Below are 22,498 nucleotides of genomic sequence, written 5' to 3'. Positions count from 1 at the left end.
AGAGCCCTTTACATCCTGGCTGCAGCTCTGCCGGCCAGGCTGGGGCTGCGATTTAAAGGGCTCTCAGGGCTCCCCATGGCTGTGGGCAGCCCAGAGCTCTTTGAATCCCGGCTGCGGCTCTGGCAGCCGGGCTGGGGCCAGGATTTAAAAGGCTCCGGGCTTCCCTCAGTGGCAGGAGCTCTGGACCCTTTAAGTCCCTTTCCCAGCCCTGCAAAGCTTGGGGTTCCCCCTGGCAGCCAGAGCCTCAGGCCCTTTAATTTGCCCCTGAGCCCCGGGGGGCTCCCAGCCACCTCTTCAGCTGGGAGCCCCTGGTTGATTTAAAGGCTCTGGGTCTCCCAGCCACAGCTGGTTCCCCAGGGCCTTTAAATCTTGAGAGGCCACACCTCTTCCGGATGAGGCCACACCCCCTCAGGACTCCAGCAGTATGGGTAAGTCCTGTAAGTTACTTTCACCCCTGTTCCCAGGATGAAGCAGGGGGTGCCGCCGGGTGAGTCTGTGCCCAGTTACAAACTGTATCTAGAAATTTTATCTCTGCATCCCATTCTGTACCTAGTCAACAGGGGGATAGTTGAAATCCTCCATTATTACTGGGTTTTCTGTTTATGTAGCCTCTCTCATCTCCCTGAGCATTTCACAATCACCATCCTGGTCAGATGGTTGGTAGTATATTCCTACCGCTATACTCATTATTCAAGCATGGGATTTCTATTCATAGAAATTCTGGATGGACTGAAGGAGGGAGGGCCAATAAGAAGGGATTGAAGAAGTTTGGGCAAAAATTGATGATAGGCATTTTCCCCCCAATCACCTTGACTACTATCTCAACCTTATCTTTAGAAGGCACTGGTCTTCTGATCTGTTTCCCTTCTGTGTTCTCCTTCTATATTGTAATTATAATAGTTAGTTACATTTCCTAGAATAATCTTTTCAGTTGCTTATGATTTTGTCAAAGTTTGAGCCTGAAGTTTTCTAAGTTTGATATCTGCTGGTTAATTGGGGCAGCAGAAGGCATGACAGACCCTGCACTAATAGCTGGAGCCATAGCAGTGGTTGGAAGTCTAGTAGAACAGAGGTTCTCTCATGTTTGTTTCTTTAGTCTGTAGGCCCTTTGGAGTTTCATGCCTTATGGGTTTCCTCTTGGAACAGAGGGGACCCGGATGGTGCTGAATTCAGAAGAGTCCCCACATGACCAGCAAGCTCCGGGACCCCTCCCCTGAGGAGGGGGTTCAGTTGCTATGGCAGAGGGGCAGGGGCCTGTGGAGAAGGAGTGCATGGAGCCCATTGGTTTGACCCTGGGTGAGGGGTCCTTAGTGTGGGAACAGCTTCTCAGCTCCACAGTGTGTTGGGGAAGCCAGGGCTGCTGGACAAGGGGAGTCCATCACCTGGCCCTTCAAAGAGCAGCTGGAGCCAGGTTCTGGGACAGCCCTCCTCCTAGCCCCCATCTCCCTGGCAGAGCACCCAGCCTTGGGTTGGCAGCAGAATTTCCCTGCCTCCCCATCAGCCCCCCAGCAGTGCTATCACCTCCCTCCCTTCTTTCTACCCAGACCCTGCTCTCTGTCCAGAGCAACTCCCCCTGTCTGGCCTGTCTCCCCGCAGCAGAGTCCCCAGACCCAGACCCAGGGCCGGCTCCAGGCACCAGCATAGAAGCAGGTGCTTGAGATGGCACATCCAGGTCTTTGGCAGGAATTTGGCGGTGTCCCCCTCATTCCCTGCCGCCAAAGTGCTGCTGCTCTTCTCTATTTGGGGGGGGGGTTGGTCCGCTTGGGGTGGCAAAAAAGCTGGAGCTGGCCCTGCCCAGACCCCAGCTCCCCTATCAGAATCCTCCTCTCACCAGTTCCCCCACCTCCTATATTCAGTCTCTGCAGCAAACAGCCTCAAAGCTGGGGGTGCTCAGGCTGCCCCAGAAGAGGCTAAGTTGGTTCTCAGCCAGGCAGATGCTGTCTGGTGAGAGCTCCCAAGCAGCTCATGGCAGTGGGGGCAGCCTCTAATGTCTGCAGGCAGCAGGATAGCAGCACAGCACTGGACATGCTGGGTAAAGGGAACAAGGGAGCCTGGAGTGCAGGGATCCTGGGACTAGCCTCATCTCGTCTCTCCCGGCCCCGCCCCCCTCCCCGAGCATGTTCAGCCCTCTGAAAATCTTGTTGTGTCTCTCCAGAGTGGTGTGCCCCACACTTTGAAAATCATGAAGGTACAGGCATGAGCAGGAAGATTTAAGGTGGTAGTGAAAACCTTATCACTTACATATTCTGCATGCATAAAATTTTCTACCTTGTCATTGCATCAAAGTAGTGTTTCCATGGAATTCTTTGGATTATTGTGTTGTATTTTATAAAGCAAATGAGAGAAAAGTCAGTAAAAATAGTAAAGTGAATAGGTCACAATAAAACACAGATGTGACAATATGCAAAAATAACATGGATAAAAGAAACAGAAAAAAAGATGAGAAGAAACGTGGGTGTATGCAAACATTCAAACACCCAGTGATTAATTTGTAGAGATGGATATCAGGGAGGTTTCTGCCACATAAATTCTTTACTCTGGGGCTTAAGGGACTATAAATTTCCATTCCATTAAGATCTAATGCTGCAAATATTTGCAGGCAGTTTCTGCTAAATTCAATGGGCTTGTGTCTCGGCAGAATTAGGTGCTGAGACCGTATTGTACCCTCATCTCTATATTTTCTACTCTTCACTTCATCCTTGCTACAGTACACACAGGCACGCAAATGTATGTGCAGGTATACCACATCTATGTATATGAATGTCAGCACACAGTTACCTATGTCGGGAAACATGTACATGCCTATGACAACAGATTGCAGCTTTCCACTTACAGTGGCAGGTCCTCCATCCAGCTGCCTTCCACCATGGTTGGATACGATAATCCCCTTAACTCCATGTCTCACTGCCAGATCTGCATCTTCCTTAGTCAAAATTCCCTTGACAATGATAGGCAAGCGAGTCAGGCTCTGCAGCCAATAGATGTCATTCCAGTTTATAGAAGGGTCTATGGAATTAGACGGGAGGCCATACACAGAACAACTCTCTTCCTGCAGCCATGGAGTAGAAGGAAATGTCATTACATGTATATAATATAATATAATATAATATCTCTCAAACTCTTTCTCTACCACAGAAGACATTAATAGACTTCATAACAGTTCCATCAATTGGCTTTGTAAAGGGCATGTCCCTGTAGGACAACAATTATTATGGGGAATGGACATGGAAAGAAAACTCTCTGAGGGATGTAGGCTGAGATGTCAAAGCCAAGGTATTGGAGGGCAGGAGTGCAAATGAGGATATTGCAGAAACAGGAGGGGATATGCCCTTGATACAGCAGTTGTCAAAATGATTTTTTTTTCTGCAAACAAGGCCATTTGGCTTCTTTAGATAGCAGCATAAACTGTCTGGTGTGATGGAGGCCAAGGCAGGTCTCCTTTCCATTCACTGTATTTCAAAACAAGATGAGAAAGCAGGAGATACAAAAGGGAAGGCTACCCATAGTCATACAGTTCTGATTGTTGCAACCTGCCTATTTGCTACATATCATCTATCCTGCCATTAACCTTAAAGGTACTCTCAGTTACACTGGTTTAGACTGAGAGTAAGTGCATGGACTACAATGCATACTCAGGAATTACACTGTGCTGAAACAATTGGGCCCCAAATCAGGCCCAGATCCACAAAACAGTTCTCACTCATTCTGTACCTTGTCTCATTCAGTGTGTGCCACCCAGACCCACAGAAAGAGTAGCATGTAAATGAAGACTGTATCACAATACATTCACATAAGCAACTGTCACTTTTGCATTTCCTGATTTGTGTGTGATTTTAGTGCCATTTTCTTGAGGGAATTAGTAGTTTATTTAAAAGGAAACAATGGGGGGGGGGTGAAATTGGATGTGGCTAGCCCACCGTAGATTGCTCTGTCCCATTCAAGATGCACACTGAAGGAGGCAAGGACTCCTGCAGAATCGTGCCTCACTCAGTGCTCACATTGTGCTTTGAATGAGGCACTCCTTTGAATCCCTGGCTTAACATAAGAACGTCCATTCTGTATCAGACCAAAGGTACATCTAGTCCAGTATCCTGTCTTCCAACAGTGGCCTATGCCAGGTGCCCCAGAGGGAATGAACAGAACAGGTAATCATCGAATGATCCATCCCCTGTTGCCCATTCCCAGCTTCTGGCAAACAGAGGCTAGGGACGCTATCCCTGCCCATCCTGGCTAATAGCCTTTAATGGACCTATCCTCCATGAATTTATCTAGTTCTTTTTTGAACCCTGATATAGTCTTGGCCTTCACAACATCCTCTGGCATGGAGTTCCACAGGTTGACTGTGTATTGTGTGAAAAAATACTTCCATTTGTTTGTTTTAAATCTGCTGCCTATTAATTTCATTTGGTGACCCCTAGTTCTTGTGTTATGAGAAGGAGTAAATAGCACTTCCTTATTTACTTTCTCTACACCAGTCATGATTTTATAGATCTCTATCACATCCCCCCTTAGTCGTCTTTTTTCCAAGCTGAAAAGTCCCAGTCTTGTTAATCTCTCCTCATATGGCAGATGCTCCATACTGCTAATCATTTTTGTTGCCCTTTTCTGAACCTTTTCCAGTTCCAATATATCTTCTTTGAAATGGGGGCAACCACATCTGCACACAGTATTCAAGAGGTGGGCGTATCATGGATTTATATAGAGGCAATATGATATTTTCTGTCTTATTATCTATTCCTTTCTTAATGATTCCCAAAATTTTGTTAGCTTTTTTGACAGCCGCTGCACATTGAGTGGATGTTTTCAGAGAACTATCCACAATGATTCCAAGAACTTTCTTGAATGGTGAGAGCTATTTTAGAACCCATACTTTTATATGTAGAGTTGGGATTATGTTTTCCAAGGTGCATTACTTTGCATTTATCAACATTGAATTTCATCTGCCATTTTGTTGCCCAGTCACCCAGTTTTGTGAGATCCTTTTGTAGCTCTTCACAGTCTGCCTGGGACTTAACTATCTTGAATAGTTTTGTATCATCTGCAAATTTTGCCACCTCACTGTTTACCCTTTTCCAGATCATTTATGAATATGTTGAATAGGACTGGTCCCAGTACAGACCCCTGGGGGACACCACTATTTACCTCTCTCCATTCTGAAAACTGACCATTTATTCCTACCCTTTGTTTCCTATCTTTTAGCCAATTACCAATCCATGACTTCCCTCTTATCCCATGACTGCTTGCTCATGCAGAGCCTGAAAAAGTGAATGGAATTAAGCCAAGTTACTTAGAAGCGTATGTGCCGACTCTGAAGGTGCTCCGGCACTGGAGCATCCATGGGAGAAAAAAAGTAGTGGGAGCTGAGCAGCCGATAACCTGGCCCAGTGTTTCAAAATGTTTTAGTAAAATCTCCACACACACAATTTTGTTAGATCTGCACATGCAGATCTGCCAATAGAAATCAGGGAGAGCACTATTAAAAGATTCTTGTGCGCGTACAGAGTATGATTTTAAACATTTGGTCAAATCAAGACAGATTTTCATCCAACCATTTGAAAGGAAAATGTTTGACCAGGGGACTACGTGCCTATCAGTTGTCAATTCTTTCCTGCAAAGGCACTTGAGCTGTTGAACAAAATGACTTCAGGGGCATTACACGGATTTAGAGCTCACCTCCCGTTCAGTTGTGACTGCTGTAACCATCAGTGGAGCTCTGAGAGTGAGGCCAGGCTTTAGAGCAACCCAAGCTCCATCAGAATTTAGAGCAGGCACAGATGAATGAAAGGCAGTGAGCACTGGCTGGCACAGCTGAGATCTTAGGGCATGTCTATACCCCAAAATTGTACCACTTTAACTATACTGGTACAGTTAAAGCAGTAATACCATCCCCACCCCCACACACACCACTGCCACCAGCATGGGTGCAGTTATATTGGTATAAAGATGCATCTACCAATATAGCTATTCCCATATGGAAAGGGAAATAACTATACTGGCATGAGTCACCGTTATGCTGGTATAACTGCATCCACAGTAGTAACAACATCACATCCCCTCACTGAAGTAGTTATAACAGTAGCTCTTTTAAGTGTGGACCAGGCCTGAGTTCGGCAAATAACATGTATCCAAAAAGGCTAGGAACTACTTTTGTAGTCCAGAGGCAGAGGCCGTGTGTGTGTGTGGGGGGGGGGGCGGGGTAAGGGAGACATATGGTCATGTGCCCCCACCCTGATATGCAGCTTGGTTTGTACTGAGCATGCTCAGTAACACTGCTTAAGCCAGCTGCCCTCACTCTGCCTCCTCCCCCACTATCGGTAGGCAGGAGTTGTCACTGTCCAGTGAGGCTCCCATCTGCACGCTCTCTCTCTCTCTCTCTCTCTCTCTCTCTCACACACACACACACCATTTCCCAAACCTCAAAGACTCCTTCAAAGTTCTTCACTGTCATGTGTGGTGGGAGCTGGAAGTTGTTGCGGATGTCGTCTCGTCTCTTCCCAGTGTAGGGAAGATCGGCAGTGAGCACCAGGCCTTGAAAACCCGCGGCTTCTACACGTCGGACCAGCCCCTCTGAGAGTGCCCTGTTGCAATGAATGTACAGCTGGAACCATCGGAAGCCATTGGGTGCGGCTGCAGCAATCTCCTCCACGGCGCAGGTGGAGAATGTGCTGGTGATGTAACAGGTGTTCATGGCTTCAGCAGCTGCAGGAGATATTTTAAAAAGTCTCAGTACGAGGTGTTGAAGCTTCCTCACCAATTCTGCCTGGATACAATGGTAATGCCAGCTAAGAACCCCCAATACAAGTTCTTTCATCCATATTTTATAAAGTGTGTATGGACTGTACAGGCTGAATGCTGTATGTTACCCCACCTCAGATCCTGGGGCCAGTAGGGGGGCAGTTTGGTCCCCGGCACAAGGAGGAATAGCTTCAGGTCTTCTCTAAGTTACAGTAGCCCCCAAGAGGCTGTTCTGGTAGCTGAGGATAACTACAGTGCTGCAGCACTGTGACCATATGTGGTTTTCCCACTGCTTTGTGCCTCCAGAACATCGCAAGGGAAAGAGGAGTAGGAGGTCAGGAAAAGAATTTGGCTCTAAGACATGGCACTTCAGTATCATTCTTATGGATTGGCTTTTCAGGGGGGTCGGCCTCACTTTAAAATGCCACCAGAGTTGCTCAAGGTTTCCCACAGGCTTTTAGTGTGGCCTCTTTTGTTTTACAGGAACGAAATAAGAAGGTACCTCTTGCTGTGCTCTTCTCTCCATCAGGCCAAGCCAGCCGGTGGAACGAAGTGGGGGCAATCCCCACAGGGAAGCTGATTTCAGTACCTAGAAGCATAGTCCTAGTGTCTATCACAGACATACCCCGCAACATGCGTGGCCGGAAGTGGATTCTGCAGGAAGACAAAGAGGAAATGCCAGTGGAAAGAATCTTACTTTGAACCAAGACTGTAGTTTTGTTAACTAGAAAGTGTATTTTTACTTGTTTTTTAACTCTTTCTAACTTTATTTTTTCAATTTGGTATCACTTAAAATCTATCTCCTTTGGTCAATACATTTGTTTTACTTTTAATCTAAACCATCCCAGTGCTGTGTGTGCATTGAAGTGATTAACTCCAGTTAAAGTGCATTTTGTCTCTTTAGAGGAACAAAAAAACCTTATTCCTCTGAATGGTCCAGGAAAGGGCTGGACATTGCAGAGCACATGGTTTCAGGAAAATTCGGGATGGGGTGGATGCTGGGGTCATATTGCCAGGTGCAACCAAAGCTGGTGGAAACCAGGGAGTGATTGTGTTGCTGCAGAAGGCAAACTGCTGCTGTATCAGGATTGCACAGCAAACAGACAGAGGGCATGCTTGTTGCTAACTGTGAGCATCCCCGGCAGAGAGCTTCAGCAACAGAGCATTTAAAGCACTTGGAGTTGCAGGGAAAGTGGTGATACCACCCCTCAGTGGTCTGAATAGCATCCTAGAACATGAAAACCACCTACTCAAATGCTCCTTGTTCCATGTCATTTGCCTTCCTTGTATCCCATGCCATACACATCTGCACTTTTGCTACTTGCTGTTGGATTCCACCTCTCTTCCCTTACATCAAAAACCTTCAGATTGTTATAGCCATATCATCAGCCGGAACACTGCCCAGTCTCACTATCCATGCAATTTCCCCTCAAGTCTCAGCCCCCTGTGCTACATACTTTCCACCCCCATACTCCCAATGCCCCACACTCCCTATGGCCACTCCCACCCTTTACCCTCTCACCTACACAATATGCCACTTGCTTCCACTCCCTTGCTGCCCATTCCCACCCTCAGCATCCCCTGTGCTCCATGCTACCTACCTTCATCTGCTGGGTAACGCCAGAGGCTACAGTGTAAGTAACTCAGGTGCATTTTGCTTTGGGTCATTTATATAGGGGATAGGTGTTGAGAGTATTAGACACTTGAGAACATCAAGAACTTACATCCCAACATAGTCTAAAAGATTTTGGCCCACAAAATAAGAGCTCTCTTTACCTCTTATATGCCAGGAGGTTGTCATCTCGGGTGCAACACTCATCAGCTCCACCTGCAAAAAAGTCCCATGTGCTCTTGGGCAGATGCTTCTTAGCATAAGCTTCAAAGTCTGACAAACATATCATGGGCATTTCAGAAAAAGGTTATAGGAACCTGAGAAGAGAGGAATAACATGTCAAGCATAGAGTAGATATCAGGTCCGTGAGCATTGTCAGCGTTCTCTCTTTTATCCACTTCAATTTAATTTAGTGCTGGTCTTGGACTGACAGCTCTACAATCCTCTATCTGCAGAAGAATTCCAGCTCCAGCTTCTCCACAGCGACCAATCAGTGTGCCTCATCTCTGCCATGATGGCGCGACCTCCAGGAATGAGAAAGGCACTTATCCTTAATCTATCTATTGAGAATGTCTTAGAGTATAAAGATGAGAATGGCTTTCAAGATCTGAAATGGTCTCAGATGCCACTATATCATTTTGTATAGGCCACCATTTGCCAGACAAATTTCAGTCACCCACACTGCTTCCTGCAGCAGTCTGGGGATTTTTTTATTTATTTTTTTGGTGGTCTCCAACCAAAGTACTGTCAAGACTTCTTCCTGCATAGTAGGATCACTGCATAAGGTAGAATATTCATCCTTTCAGAAACTGAAGCATAAAGACAAAAATTTTGTACTCTATGAAATGCCATTGAAGTCTGTGAGGTTGTAGAGTATAACTACTGTCTGAATTTGGCCTGCGATATGTACTATGTGTTATATATTGTGTACCACAGTCCACTTGCAGATACTGTGTATGCTACGCCTGTCGTATTATTTTTTACTGGGCATTTGTCACTGGGCATTGCTGTGTAGCGCACATCTGCAGCTCTAGCTGTTGGCCACACAGCTATTTCCTCCCAGCGGCATCATAATAAGAGGTGCAGGTAGTGCTGCCAATAGTTAAGGTTGCCTGACACTTCCTTCATAAGAACCTGTTTTCAGTTGCTTTTAACTTTGTCAGACTTTAATCGTTTGGATTGAAATTTCCATACTGGGTGTCTGCCTCCGTCTGAGTTTTTTTTTGTTTTTTGTTGTTTTAAATTTCAGCAAAAGCGGTTCAGTCATTTCTGAGAACAAGCTTAGGGAAAATGCATTGTTTTGCTCATGAATAACTGTTTCATTGAGAAGTTCTAGTACATCTGTTTTTTGGTCCAGGAACTTGGAATTTGCCTTAGTGTAAGGTACACGTCCTTTGTCTTCACTGTGAATATCCACCTAAACTTGGCCAAGTTGTGAGACTGAAAATTTCAGTTTGCACATCTCGGTAGAGACAGAGTTTGGCAGCTAAATTTTCTGAGGATTTTGTTTTCACTGAGCATTCTCCAACCTAGACCTGAAGGACTTTCCCTGAAATTGTGTCTCCTTGCCACCAGAGGCAGCTGAGGCAGCAGACACAGGAACTGAGAGCTGGGAGACTGATCCACCACAGACTCCTCAGCAGGGAAGAGGAGGCACTTGCTAGCTGTAATGTAGAGAAGTGAGGGGCTGGGATGGTGATGAAGGGGAGACTGGGATGAAGACCCAGAGGACGTATGGGTGGGGGCAGTGCTATGGACAGGGATGAGGAGATGGAGGATGGATAACTGGGGCTGGTCCTTGGACAGCTGGAGGCATTGGTGGGCAGAAGGGGTCTGGTTTTCAGGGAACAGGGACAGATGTCTCTAACCACTAGAGAACACACCCCTCAGAACCTGGAATGGAACCCAGGATCCCTGGGCCTCATCATTCCTTTGCTGTCAGCAAATATCTGTGTAACCCAAAATGTATGCCTCATCCCCCTCCCCCTAGTAGCTGGCCCACACAGAGAATGCCAACCTACTACTGCTACCAGTTATTCTTTTAGTTCAAGTGGTAGAGGGCTGTGCTATGGATTTAAAATTTTGAAACCTGAAGATGACCCATGTGAGAATCAATATGACGGAATTTCAGGGGGGGGGGAGGGGGTTCAGTTTGCTTTTTTTTAAAACCTAAGAAATGACTCACAAAAAATACATTTAAATCCCATTAAGGTTGCAAAGTCAATCACTCAAAAGTTACGAAATTCCACAGTTAAAGTTACCTGTGCCACCATAATTTGGCTCCTTTGTGTGTATGCATTATGATACACTCTTTAATTACATGATCAAATACTAGTTTTTTCCCCCATAGAATTTCTGACTCATTTAGTGAACAGGATGGACCATGCTCAAGGAATGAATCAGGGCTGTGTAAAGAAGAACGCTGTTGCCTGTAAAACCCCTCCTTCATTGTTGCAGAATCTGGAAGGTGTGAATGAATGAAGCAGGGGATTGCAGAAAGAGAAAGGACAGTTTTATGGTTAAGGCAGCTGAATGCTGCTCTGGAGAATCAGATTCTATCCCTGCCTGTGCCACAGAGTTCCTGTGGGATCCAACGAAAGCAAAATTTTTACAGTTGGCCACTAATTGAGTGTTCTTCATTTTCTGGATGCTTACATTGAAACAGAAGGGGTCTGAGCTGCAGAAGTGCTAAGCCCTCAGAGCTGCAACTGAAATCAGTGAGAGTATAGTCTGAACAGTGCTATAAAATGGTAAGTTCTAGGGAAAATCTGGCCATAAGCATCGCAAATTGGCGCCTGTAGTGAGGCGCCTGTTGGACCGAGCCCAGTACCCCAAGGAAGGCTGGCCGAGCCTTCCCCGAGCCCGGTACCCCGAGGAGGACTGGCCGAGCCTTCCCCCAGCCCGGTACCCTGAGGAGGACTGGCCGAGCCTTCCCCGAGCCCGGTACCCTGAGGAGGACTGGCTGAGCCTTCCCCGAGCCCGGTACCCTGAGGAGCTGCCCGAGCGTCCCCCCCGACCTGTGTCCTGAGGAGCAGCCTGACCTAGCCAGCGCCCAGCGCCCCGAGGAGCCCATGGTGTGGGACCCCGCCTGATGAGCCCAGAGATGAGCAGGTACCAATGGCGGGGGAGATGGGAAGTAGCCTGGGGGTAGCCGACCCCAGTCTGGCTACAGCAAACTTTGAGCCAATGTTGGTGTGTTGCGGTCAGGACCCCACCGACACAGCAGCAGACTAACTGCCGCTGTTAGGGCCCCGGGCTGGGACACAGTGGAGTGGGTGGGCCTGTGTCCCCCCTGCCACCCCACTCATGGGTGGCAGTCTCCCCCTTCCCACCAATGCCCAGGCATAGAGGCCTGGACTTACCTGTGTGTGTTTGCTCAGCTCCTGCCTGAGGACCTGAGCCCCTGAACCTCTGTGGTGTTTGCTCAGCTCCTGCCTGAGGGCCTGAACCAGTGAACCGCTGTGGTGTTTGCTCAGCTCCTGCCTGAGGGCCTGAACCAGTGAACTACTGTTTGCTGCACCGCCCTGACCTAGGGCTTGGACTCTGGGGACCGAACTGCTTGCTAGCCTTGTGTAGTGAGGCGGCCTGGCTCCCAGCCGCTCCTGAGATGGCTGAGCCCCCACACCGGACTCTTACACGTGGTGCCTTCTCTGAGGAGTCTCGCCCAGGATGTGAGTGCGAGCTCTTGACACCGGTGAGAAGGGGGCCGCGGGAGAGAGACCACCCTCCCGAGAGATGGATCTGTCCCAGCTCCTGGCCCTCATGACGGAGAACCAGGAGCGACAGCAGGCGGCCCAGTCACGACAGCAACAGGAGCAGCAGGCCGCCCACCTGCAACAGCAGCAGTAGCTCGTCAAGCAGCTAGGAACCGAACAACGGCAGCTCATTCAAGACCTGGTTACCCAGCACCAGGACTTTCAGCGGCAATGTGTCCAGCAGCTCGCAGCGGCACTGACCCAACCAGGGGAATCCCAGCCAGGAGGCGTTGCAGGGGCCCCGCGGCCCAGCCCCCCAATTCGACTGACGAAGATGGGGCCCGGCGATGACCCCGAAGCCTTTCTCGTCACGTTCGAGTGGGTGGCCGTTGTCGCGGGCTGGGCCCAGGACCAATGGGCTACCATCCTGGCCCCATACTTAACTGGGACTGCTCAGACGGTCTATTGAGGCCTGTCTGTGGAGGCAGCCCAGGACTACAGCCAGGTGAAAGCCGCCATTCTGGATGCCCTGGATGTGAGTCTGGAGACCTACCGACAGCGGTTTAGAAGCCTGACCCGTCCTCCAGGGGCCCGGCCTTGGATGGTGGCCCAAGAGCTCCAGGAGACCTGCAAGCAGTGGTTGCAGCCCAAACGCCGGACGTCAGAGGAGCTGATAGAGCAGGTAGTACTGGAGCAGTTCGCCCATGTACTCCCACCGCGAGGAAGAGCCTGGGTCCTCCGCCATAGGCCGGCGACAGTGTCCAAAGCCGTTATAATAATGGAGGACTTCCTCGCGGCTGAAGCCCCGCTGGATTCGGCTGGCCGGACAGCCCCACCCGGATGGAGCACCCCAACCCTGAGAAGAAGGGGGCGCCCACCCCGACAGACGTATGAGTTTTCTCCCATGGAGCAGAGGCCCAGACCCGTGCCGCAGTGTCCTCTGGGAGACCCGCTCGGACCCCGGCTCCCGCGGCTAGAGAAGACTACCGGAGTCCTCCTGGAGGTAACCCCGGGATCCGGTCACGGACGGGATGGGCGGACCTGGGGCCCTGTTTCTCCTGCGGGGCGCATGGCCATTTACAGCGGGACCGCCCAGGATTGGAGTGTACCTTTGGCCAGGTTTACTCAGGGGAAGGCCGTGCCCGGCATACGCAAGCGGCCAAGATCACTGTGCCCGTGGTCATTGAGGGGCACCCGCCGGTGGCCCTCCTCGATTCAGGCTGCGGCCAGACGCTGGTCTGCCAAAGCGTAGGCCCTCAGGCTGACAACCGCCCGGGGAAGATTCAGCTGCAGTGCATCCATGGAGACATACGGCCCTACCCGAGTGCCAGGGCCCAGCTGACCGTTGATGGAGTCACCCAGCTGATGGTAGTAGGACTCGCTCCACGACTGGCGTACCCGGTGATCCTGGGTCGGGACTGGCCCAAGTTTCCAGTGGTCCTACGCCGCCACGCGAAGGGCAGCCCGCGGGTCACGCCAGCCTTGGAAGGGGAGGCCCCAGAGACTGAGGAGGACGAGGCAGAAGCCCCCGACCATGCCAACCCGACGGGGGGACCTGAAGAGGCCTCCCCAGGAGTGGGGGAGGATCCCGCGGCGCCTACGGACTTCTGCCGGGATCAACGGGCCGACCCCACTCTCAAACGAGCATACGACCAGCTGCCCACCGTGAATGGGACTGTCCTCGACCCACATCGAGCGGCGCAGTGGCCGCACTTTGAGCTGCGGCAGGAGAGCCTGTATCGCGTCGAGAGGGACCCCTGCACGGGGGATACCCGGACACAACTCCTTGTGCCTCAGTGTCACCGCCGGGCGGTCATGAAACTGGCCCACGACATCCCAGCGGCCGGGCACCTCGGTCACGAGAAGACGCTGGCTCAGATCCTGGGGCGCTTCTTCTGGCCAGGGGTACACCAGGAGGTAAAGAATTATTGCAATTCTTGTCCAGAATGCCAGTTGGCTGCCCCAGCACGAACTCCCAAGGCACCGATGGTCCCAATGCCTCTCATTGAGACCCCCTTTGAATGCGTGGCCATGGACCTGGTGGGGCCTCTCCCTAAGAGCAGTGCAGGGTTTCAATATATTTGAGTTATCATGGACTATGCTACCAGGTTCCCTGAAGCAATCCCTCTCCGGAACATCACAGCCCGCACCATCGCAGCTGAGCTGGTGAAGGTCTTTGCCCGCGTCAGCCTGCCCCGGGAGATCCTCACGGATCAGGGGACTAACTTTACTTCACGGCTGCTCCAGCAGGTGTGCGAACTCCTGGGGATAAAACAACTGCGGACGTCCGTCTATCACCCCCAGACCGATGGGCTGGTTGAAAGATTCAACCGGACGCTGAAGGAGATGTTGCGTAGGTTCCCCCAGGAGGACCTTTGCCGATGGGACCAGCTACTTCCACCCCTGCTCCTGGCGGTACAAGAAGTCCCCCAGTCGTCAACCAAGTTTTCCCCCTTTGAATTGCTGTATGGACGTCGACCCCGGGGCCTATGGGACCTCATGAGGGAAACTTGGGAACAAGCCCCATCACCGGCCCAGGGACTCTTAAAGTACGTACTCCAGCTCCAGGAGCGCCTTAAGCAGGCGGGGGCTCTGGCGCAGGAGAATTTGAAAGTTGCCCAAGAGGCGCAGGCCCAGACATATAACTGGGACGCCCAGACTCGGGACTTTCAACCCGGAGACCGGGTGTTACTCCTCCTTCCCTCCAGCGAGTCGAAGATTCTGGCCCACTGGCAAGGGCCATATGAGGTGGTCCAGAAGGTGGGCCCGGTTACCTATGAAATTAATCAGCCAGACTGGAAAAAGAAGATCCAGCGGTACCACGTCAACCTTCTCAAGCCCTGGCGCGACCGTGAAGGTCTTCTGATTAACCTCTACCCACCAGAATTGGAGCTAGGACCCCAGGTCACCCATACCGAGGACCCCGGGGAACCCCAGCTTGGGGAGACCTTAACAGAGGAACAACTCAAACAGACCCGGTGCCTCCTGCGAGCCTTCTCCTGCACCTTCACGGCTCAACCGGGATTCACTACCCTGGTATATCATCGAATCCAGATGGAGCCTGGGGTGGTGATCCGGAGTACGACCAGGCCCTTGCCGTATCACCGAAGGCGGGTCATTGAGGAGGAGGTACGGGCTATGCTGGACTTGGGGGTGATTGAACCTTCACAAAGTGAGTGGCGGAGCCCAGTAGTGCTGGTACCGAAGCCCGACGGCTCACAATGGTTCTGCATCGACTTCAGGCATGTCAATGCCATCTCCAAGTTCGATGCGTATCCGATGCCTCGGATAGATGAGCTGTTGGCCTGGTTAGGAGAAGCCTGCTATATTACCACCCTCGACCTAAGTAAGGGGTACTGGCAGATCCCCCTGGAACCAGCCTCCAGGGAGAAGACCGCATTCGCCACCACCACGGGCCTGTACCAATTTACCTGGATGCCTTTCGGCCTCCATGGGGCCCCGGCCACGTTTCAGCGCTTGATGGACCGCCTCCTCCAGCCACATCAGGACTACGTGGCCGCCTATCTAGATGACGTGGTCATTTACAGTCCTCGGTGGGAGAACCACCTAGAAAGAGTCGCAGCTGTCCTGAGGTCCCTGCGGACAGCTGGACTAACAGCCAACCCAAAAAATTGCCACATTGGCTGGCAAGAGACTATGTACCTGGGGTACACTATAGGGCATGGGCAGGTAAAACTTTTAGTAGGCAAGGTCCAGGCCATCGCAACCTGCCCCCCGCCAGCCACGAAACGTCAGGTACGCCAGTTTCTGGGGTTGGCGGGCTATTATCGACGATTCATTCCCCAATTTGCGGCGATTGCCGCCCCCTTAACGGGGCTCCTGACGAAGGACAGCCCGCGACAGGTGAAATGGACCCGCGAGTGCGACGAGGCCTTTCAGACACTCAAGACAAGCCTCTGCGGTGAGCCGGTTTTGTACAGTCCTGATTTCCACCGGACATTTGTTTTACAGATGGACGCCTCGGAAGTGGGACTCGGGGCCGTCCTTTCCCAAGAAGTAGAGGGGGAAGAGCATCCGGTTCTTTACATTAGCCGGAAGCTGTTCCCCGAGAGAAAAACGATGCGGTGGTCGAAAAAGGAGCCCTTGCTGTGAAGTGAGCTTGTGAAGCCCTGAGGTACTACATCCTGGGAGCCCCCTTCACCTTGGTCACTGACCACTCCGCCCTGCAGTGGTTGGCCCGCATGAAGGACCATAATATGCGGCTGCAGCGGTGGTACTTGGCCCTGCAGCCCTATGTCTTCACTGTTCGTCATAGGGCCGGGAAGGACCACGCTAACGCGGACTTCCTCTCCTGGCTGGGGGGTATGGAAGGGGCTGGCCCCGCTGCACGGGAGCCAGCCTTGGGAGGGGGGGCATGTAGTGAGGCGGCCTGGCTCCCAGCCGCTCCTGAGAGGGACGAGCCAGAACAGCCGCCATAGTGGGCGGAGTCACCACCGCCTGTCCCCGCCCCCCGGAAGTCAAGGGGCGGTATAGGAAGTATAAAGGCCCGGCCCCAGCGCTTAGTTGCTGCCCGGCGGCTGGAGAGGACAGATGCTACTGACCGAGCTCCTGTTGGACCGAGCCTTCCCCGAGCCCGGTACCCTGAGGAGGACTGGCCGAGCCTTCCCCGAGCCCAGTACCCTGAGGAGCTGCCCGAGCGTCCCCCCGACCCGAGTCCTGAGGAGCAGCCCGACCTAGCCAGCGCCCAGCGCCCCGAGGAGCCCATGGTGTGGGACCCCAGAGATGAGCAGGTACCAATGGCGGGGGAGATGGGAAGTAGCCTGGGGGTAGCTGACCCCAATCTGGCTACAGCAGACTTCGAGCCAATGTTGGTGTGTTGTGGTCAGGACCCCAATGACACAGCAGCAGACTGACTGCCGCTGTTAGGGCCCCGGGCTGGGACACAGTGGAGTGGGTGGGCCTGCATCCCCCCTGCCACCCCACTCACGGGTGGCAGCCTCCCCTTCACACCACCGCTCAGGCATAGAGGCCTGGACTTACCTGTGTGTGTTTGCTCAGCTCCTGCCTGAGGACCTGAGCCCTGAACTGCTGTGGTGTTTGCTCAGCTCCTGCCTGAGGGCCTGAGCCCTGAACTGCTATCTGTTGCCCCGCCCTGACTGAGGGCTTGGGGCTTAAATTACTGTTTATTTTACTCAGACCCTGCCTGAGGGCCTGAACCAGTGAACTACTGTTTGCTGCCCCGCCCTGACCTAGGGCTTGGGCCTTAAATACTATTGGGTTTGCTCAGCCCCTGCCTGAGGGCCTGAGCCAGTTAACTACTGTTTGTTGCACCGCCCTGACCTAGGGCTTGGACTCTGGGGACCGGACTGCTTGCTAGCCTCGTGTAGTGAGGCGGCCTGGCTCCCAGCCGCTCCTGAGAGGGCTGAGCCCCCACACCGGACTCTTACAGCGCCCAAAATAGGTGGATACTTTTGACACTAATATCTCTGTGCCTCAGTTCCCCATCTGTAAAATGGGAATAACAATATTAGAGATGTTCTGAAGATCAATTTGTTAATGTCTGTGAAGCACTGATATTATAGTGATGAGCACCATGGAAAAGTCCCTGTGGAAATAATAATTCTGTATTAAGAGCAATGTGTGACTGGTGTTCATTAAAGAATGCATAGGCCCACACATTGAATGATGAAGATAAAATTAATTTAATTAATAGCTGCTCATTAAGTGAGCACTGTCCAATGTGTTCACTCAATGAGGCAGTGGAAAAAATAGTATGTGATCATAGAAGTAAAGACTGTATCATAACGCATACACACAGGGGGCTGAATTAAGATGGCACAGACCACCTTAATTCTGGCATTTCCTAACTTTTGAGTGCTTGACATTGCAACCTTAATGTTCTTTCAACATAGGGTTTTTTTTAATGTAATCATATGTCTATAATACTTCACAAGCCACTCAAATCACTTTCTTTGATGTCAGCCACAGTGTTAAGTACATTGGGCCTAATTCTGTCTTCTTCATACCTGTACAATCCCATGGATGCCACTTGGGAATTAAAGGATCACAAATGAGGGCAGAATTTGTCCCTTGATCTTTTTAGATAGCTAAAACCAGAACATAATCTAACCTTAGCTACTGCTTTACCAGGTTGTGATTATCCAGGTTAATGATTACTTAACTTGGCCTCAAGCAAACCCTGCAAATTGTCTTCTGCCCCAATGTTACAAAAAAGCATTACTGATATGGCCAGAAAGCAGAATGAAGCCTATATTTTATGATCTCTCTGTCTGTCTCTGTCTTCTCCAAGGTTAAGCTGTCAGAAAAAAACAATCAATAACAGAGAATGTAGGCCAAATTCAGAGAGAGCATAATAGAATATCAGGGTTGGAAGGGACCTCAGGAGGTCATCTAGTCCAGCCCCCTGCTCAAAGCAGGACCAATCCCCAAGTAAATCATCCCAGCCAGGGCTTTGTCAAGTCAGGCCTTAAAAACCTCTAAGGAAGAAGATTCTACCACCTCCCTCGGTAACCCATTCCAGTGCTTCACCACCCTCCTAGTGAAAACGTTTTTCCTAATAGCCAACTTAAACTTCCCCCATTGCAACTTAAGACCGTTACTCCTTGTTCTGTCATCTGCTACCACTGAGAACAGTTTAGATCCATCCTCTTTGGAACCCCCTTTCAGGTCTTTGAAAGCAGCTATCAAAATCCCCCCTCATTCTTCTCTTCTGCAGACTAAACAATCCCAGTTCCCTCAGCCTCTCCTCATAAGTCATTTGCTCCAGCCCCTTAATCATTTTTGTTGCCCTCCACTGGACTCTTCCCAATTTTTCCACATCCTTCTTGTAGTGTGGGGCCCAAAACTAGACACAGTACTCCAGATGAGGCCTCACTAATGTCGAATAGAGGGGAATGATCACGTCCCTTGATCTGTTGGCAATGCCCCTACTTATACAGCCCAAAATGCTGTTAGCCTTCTTGGCAACAAGGGCACACTGTTGACTCGTATCCAGCTTCTCATCCATTGTAACCTCAAGGTCCTTTTCTGCAGAACTGCTGCCTAGCCATTCGGTCCCTAGTCTGTAGCAGTGCATGGGATTCTTCCGTCCTAAGTGCAAGACTCTGCACTTGTCCTTGTTGAACCTCATCAGATTTCTTTTGGCCCAATCCTCTAATTTGTCTAGGTCCCTCTGTATCCTATCCCTACCCTCCAGTGTATCTGTCACTTCTCCCAGTTTAGTGTTATCTGCAAATTTGCTGAGGGTGCAGTCCACGCCATCCTCCAGATCATTAATGAAGATATTGAACAAAACCATCCCCAGGACCAACCCTTGGGGCACTCCGCTTGATACTGGCTGCCAACTAGACATGGAGCCATTGATCACTACCCATTGAGCCTGATGATCTAGCCAGCTTTCTATCCACCTTATAATCCATTCATCCAGCCCAGACTTCTTTAACTTGCTGGCAACATCAATGGATGGCTGTGTTACATGTTGCTACCAGTAGGTGGTGAAAGTGAACATAACATTGGAGGTGGAAGAGTGAGGCTGTAGTAGGAAAAGCACCCAACAAGAGCCTGTAAGAAGGTGCAAATTAAAGCAGCCCTTTCTCTTACATCCTTCTGTTTGTTCATTTTCCTGTGTCCCTCTCCACCCTTCTATAAATGATACCAGTCCTACACACTTTCACCAATATGCAACCCTCACTTAGAACATTTTGTAATTTGGTCTAGAAAATTCTGAAAGACGTAAATACAGAAACCTGCATCTAAACCCATTCCAGAATAAATGCAGTGCAAAACTATGTTCTGATTCATAGTTAGAATTAGAGCTCGGTGAAAACCACCAAATATTTTCCAGGAATATTCAGTTGACCTTTGTAATGAATTCATGACCCTTTGATGTTTGCTTTCTGTGAATATTGTAGCAAATGAGTATGTGCAAAGGCAAATGTATAACATTTGGAGCAACTATAGGAGAATATTGGCACAAAGAAAATTTTGAAATTGTAGTTGTAACTGTTCACACAGGAAATATGATTCTTAGTATTACTTCATCCAGTCAGGGAACAGAAATAACACTGCATGACATCTGTGTGCAGTCAAAGCAGCAGGAATGTTGAATATCAAATACTTGACAGTCAAAATGGGTTTATATGGAAAACAGATCCTTTGAAACTAACTCGATATCTCTATTTTTGATAAGATTATATAAGTTTCATTGATAAAGATAATAGGGTTGATGTAATAGATTTCGGTAAAGTGTTGACATGGTATTGCATGGCATTTTGATTAAAACTTGTATGATTTAAAACTAACGTAGCACATATTAAATGAATTAAAAACTGGCTAATGGATAAGTCTCAATGTAACTGTAAACAGGTAATCATTACTGAGTGGGTGTGTTTCTAGTAGGGTCCCACAGGGATCAGTTCTTGCTATTCTGTTTGCTATGCAATGCTATATTCTTGCTATGCTATTTTATATTTTTATCAATGACCTGGAAGAAAACAAAAAATAACGACTGCTAAAGTTTGAAGATGTAAGTACCTGCATGGGGAACAAATATTTGATAATGAGCTCTTCAACCTAACAGAGAAAGATATAACGCAATCCAGTGGCTGGAAGTTGAAGCTAGCAAATTCAGACAGAAAATAAGGTGTAAATTTAACTAGTGGAGCAATTTATCAAGGGTCATGGTGGACTCTCCATCAATAGCAACTTTATCATCAAAATTGGTTGTTTGTCTAAAAAAATAAAACTGCTCTAGCAATTATTTTGGGGAAGGTCTATGGCTTGTGTTATACAGGAGGTCAGACTAGATAATCACATGGTCCCTTCTGACCTTGCACTATATTCATCTATGAACTATTGTGAATGAGCTACAGACCAAAAAGTATTCACAGACATGATTTGGAAAATAATGACAAAATGTGAAGTAAGTGTGAGGTGTTTCCTCATAATTCACAAAACAGAAAAAGAAGCATAATTTGTTTAATAAATTATTTGTTACTAATAGTCTTGCAGACCTAGTTAAAATAGACTTTTTACAGTGCAAATGAAAATGGAGGTGCCTCAGACCAGGAATAAATGTGCTGTTTACAATTTAATTTTTTCTGAAATTACCCAGGAGAGTGATCCAGCCCTCTCTGCTATCCTTCTATATCAGTTAATTAGGAGTTGCAACCCTTATTGGGACCAGAACTTCAGATAGCCACAATTTGAGCTACCAGGTTGGAAAGGCGGCCAAATGATGCCAACCTGTGCTCCAGACATAGAGAAACACATTGGCTATGTACACAAAATCACTCAACCAAACGTCCAAGAGTAGATATGGTCTGTCTCACTGACAGACATGTTTAACTCTCCACTAAAAGATAGAGCAACTCCAGTAATAATTGCAATATTGGAGGTGGTAGCATAGACAGGACTTGGGTGTTTTTGCCACTGTGTCATCTTCTCTGAGAAGGTGACACAGTGACATGTGCATGAAGTACACATCTGCATGACAGCAGACAAAAGGGGAGTCACACCAGAGGAGAATTATAGGTCTTAAGTTTCCTAGTGCAAAGAAAGCCAAAGTCACCAAGGACAAATATGAAATCAAATTATTTCACAGCAGGAGAAGCAGGAACCATAGTCACCCAGACGCAGCCCTCCCTCATCTCTCAATCATTTGCAAAAACCAACTTACTTTGGGTTTTAAAAGCAAGCAGAACCAAGGGAGACTCCAGGCTTCAAAGTGGATTACAGACCTACAGAATGGCCACTATTTATTTTCTGGAGTGAATAAACAACTACAAGAGATTAAAGCTTAACCCACCAGCAAACTTTGTACTTTTGTGTTTGTCTAAATTTGTTCTGAAAGTTCCTGCCAAAGACACAGATCATATTCATTACAAACTGATTGCTTGGCAAACAGCCCTGGGAACTGCTGGGTGGCAGTGACAGAAGGCAGTGCAGTTATCAATGCAAGGTACAGAGCCACTGCAGCAGAATGGCTGGGGAGGGGGCAGCACTAGCAGCCAGAGAGGCAAAGCTGCAAAGCCAGCTGGGATGCAGGAGGGCTGAGAGCTTGGGGAGCACTCCTGACCCCTTAAGCAAGGGAGAGGGTAGAAGGGAGCTCTGCTTGCTCCATGTGCTGAGGGTAGATGAAGAAGCTCTGCAGCAGGTGGAGCAGCATTTTTCCAGGAGGCAATGGGGAAGGACAGCCTATCAGAGGGGTTTTTCCCCACAGACCTGAGTATGAGGGCCTGAAAAGCTGCAGGTTACAGGGAAACCAGGTAGAGATGGCAGCCCTTTGATGGAATCCTTAAAAACTAACACACACAAAAGCAGTAGCCGTTTTTGAAATTTGGGGGCTAAGTGCCCACCTGTGAGCCCCTGGTCTTTATCCACTGTTGGAAGGTGGGGGCATGACCAGTGAAGTTCATTGATAAATTGTTCTGGCTGTTCAAAGAAAACTTGAAGTGTGTGTTCTTATTGAGGTACT

The 22,498-nt window shown here is 49.3% G+C and overlaps 1 protein-coding gene and 1 long non-coding RNA gene across 3 annotated transcripts in view; one reads left to right on the top strand and one right to left on the bottom strand.

The window, feature by feature from the left end:
- Positions 1–21,751, bottom strand: part of HAO2 (hydroxyacid oxidase 2) — a 32,148-nt gene extending 10,397 nt beyond the window's left edge. Inside the window, exons 1-5 of one of the 2 annotated variants that reach the window (XM_039499475.1) lie at positions 21,701–21,751; positions 8,512–8,664; positions 7,238–7,389; positions 6,416–6,699; positions 2,834–3,049 (exon numbers count right to left, since the gene is read on the bottom strand). In XM_039499475.1, the coding sequence (XP_039355409.1) occupies positions 2,834–3,049; positions 6,416–6,699; positions 7,238–7,389; positions 8,512–8,642 (783 nt within the window). In that variant the 5' untranslated portion in view covers positions 8,643–8,664; positions 21,701–21,751. Of the gene's footprint in view, positions 1–2,833; positions 3,050–6,415; positions 6,700–7,237; positions 7,390–8,511; positions 8,665–11,002; positions 11,127–21,700 lie in introns of those variants that run through there. The other variant, XM_039499483.1, reaches the window with a different exon arrangement.
- On the top strand, positions 402–7,321 carry LOC120381293. The gene is made up of 3 exons (XR_005588012.1): positions 402–428; positions 6,499–6,772; positions 7,219–7,321. It is a non-coding gene; the product is annotated as an uncharacterized LOC120381293 (long non-coding RNA).
- Positions 21,752–22,498: the final 747 nt, after the last annotated feature.

The sequence above is a fragment of the Mauremys reevesii genome, linkage group 1 (genome assembly GCF_016161935.1).
Source record: "Mauremys reevesii isolate NIE-2019 linkage group 1, ASM1616193v1, whole genome shotgun sequence".
NCBI classification, from domain to species: Eukaryota; Metazoa; Chordata; order Testudines; family Geoemydidae; genus Mauremys; species Mauremys reevesii.
The sequence above is the reverse complement of the archived record's forward strand: the minus strand, read 5'-3'. Positions and strand labels throughout refer to the sequence as shown.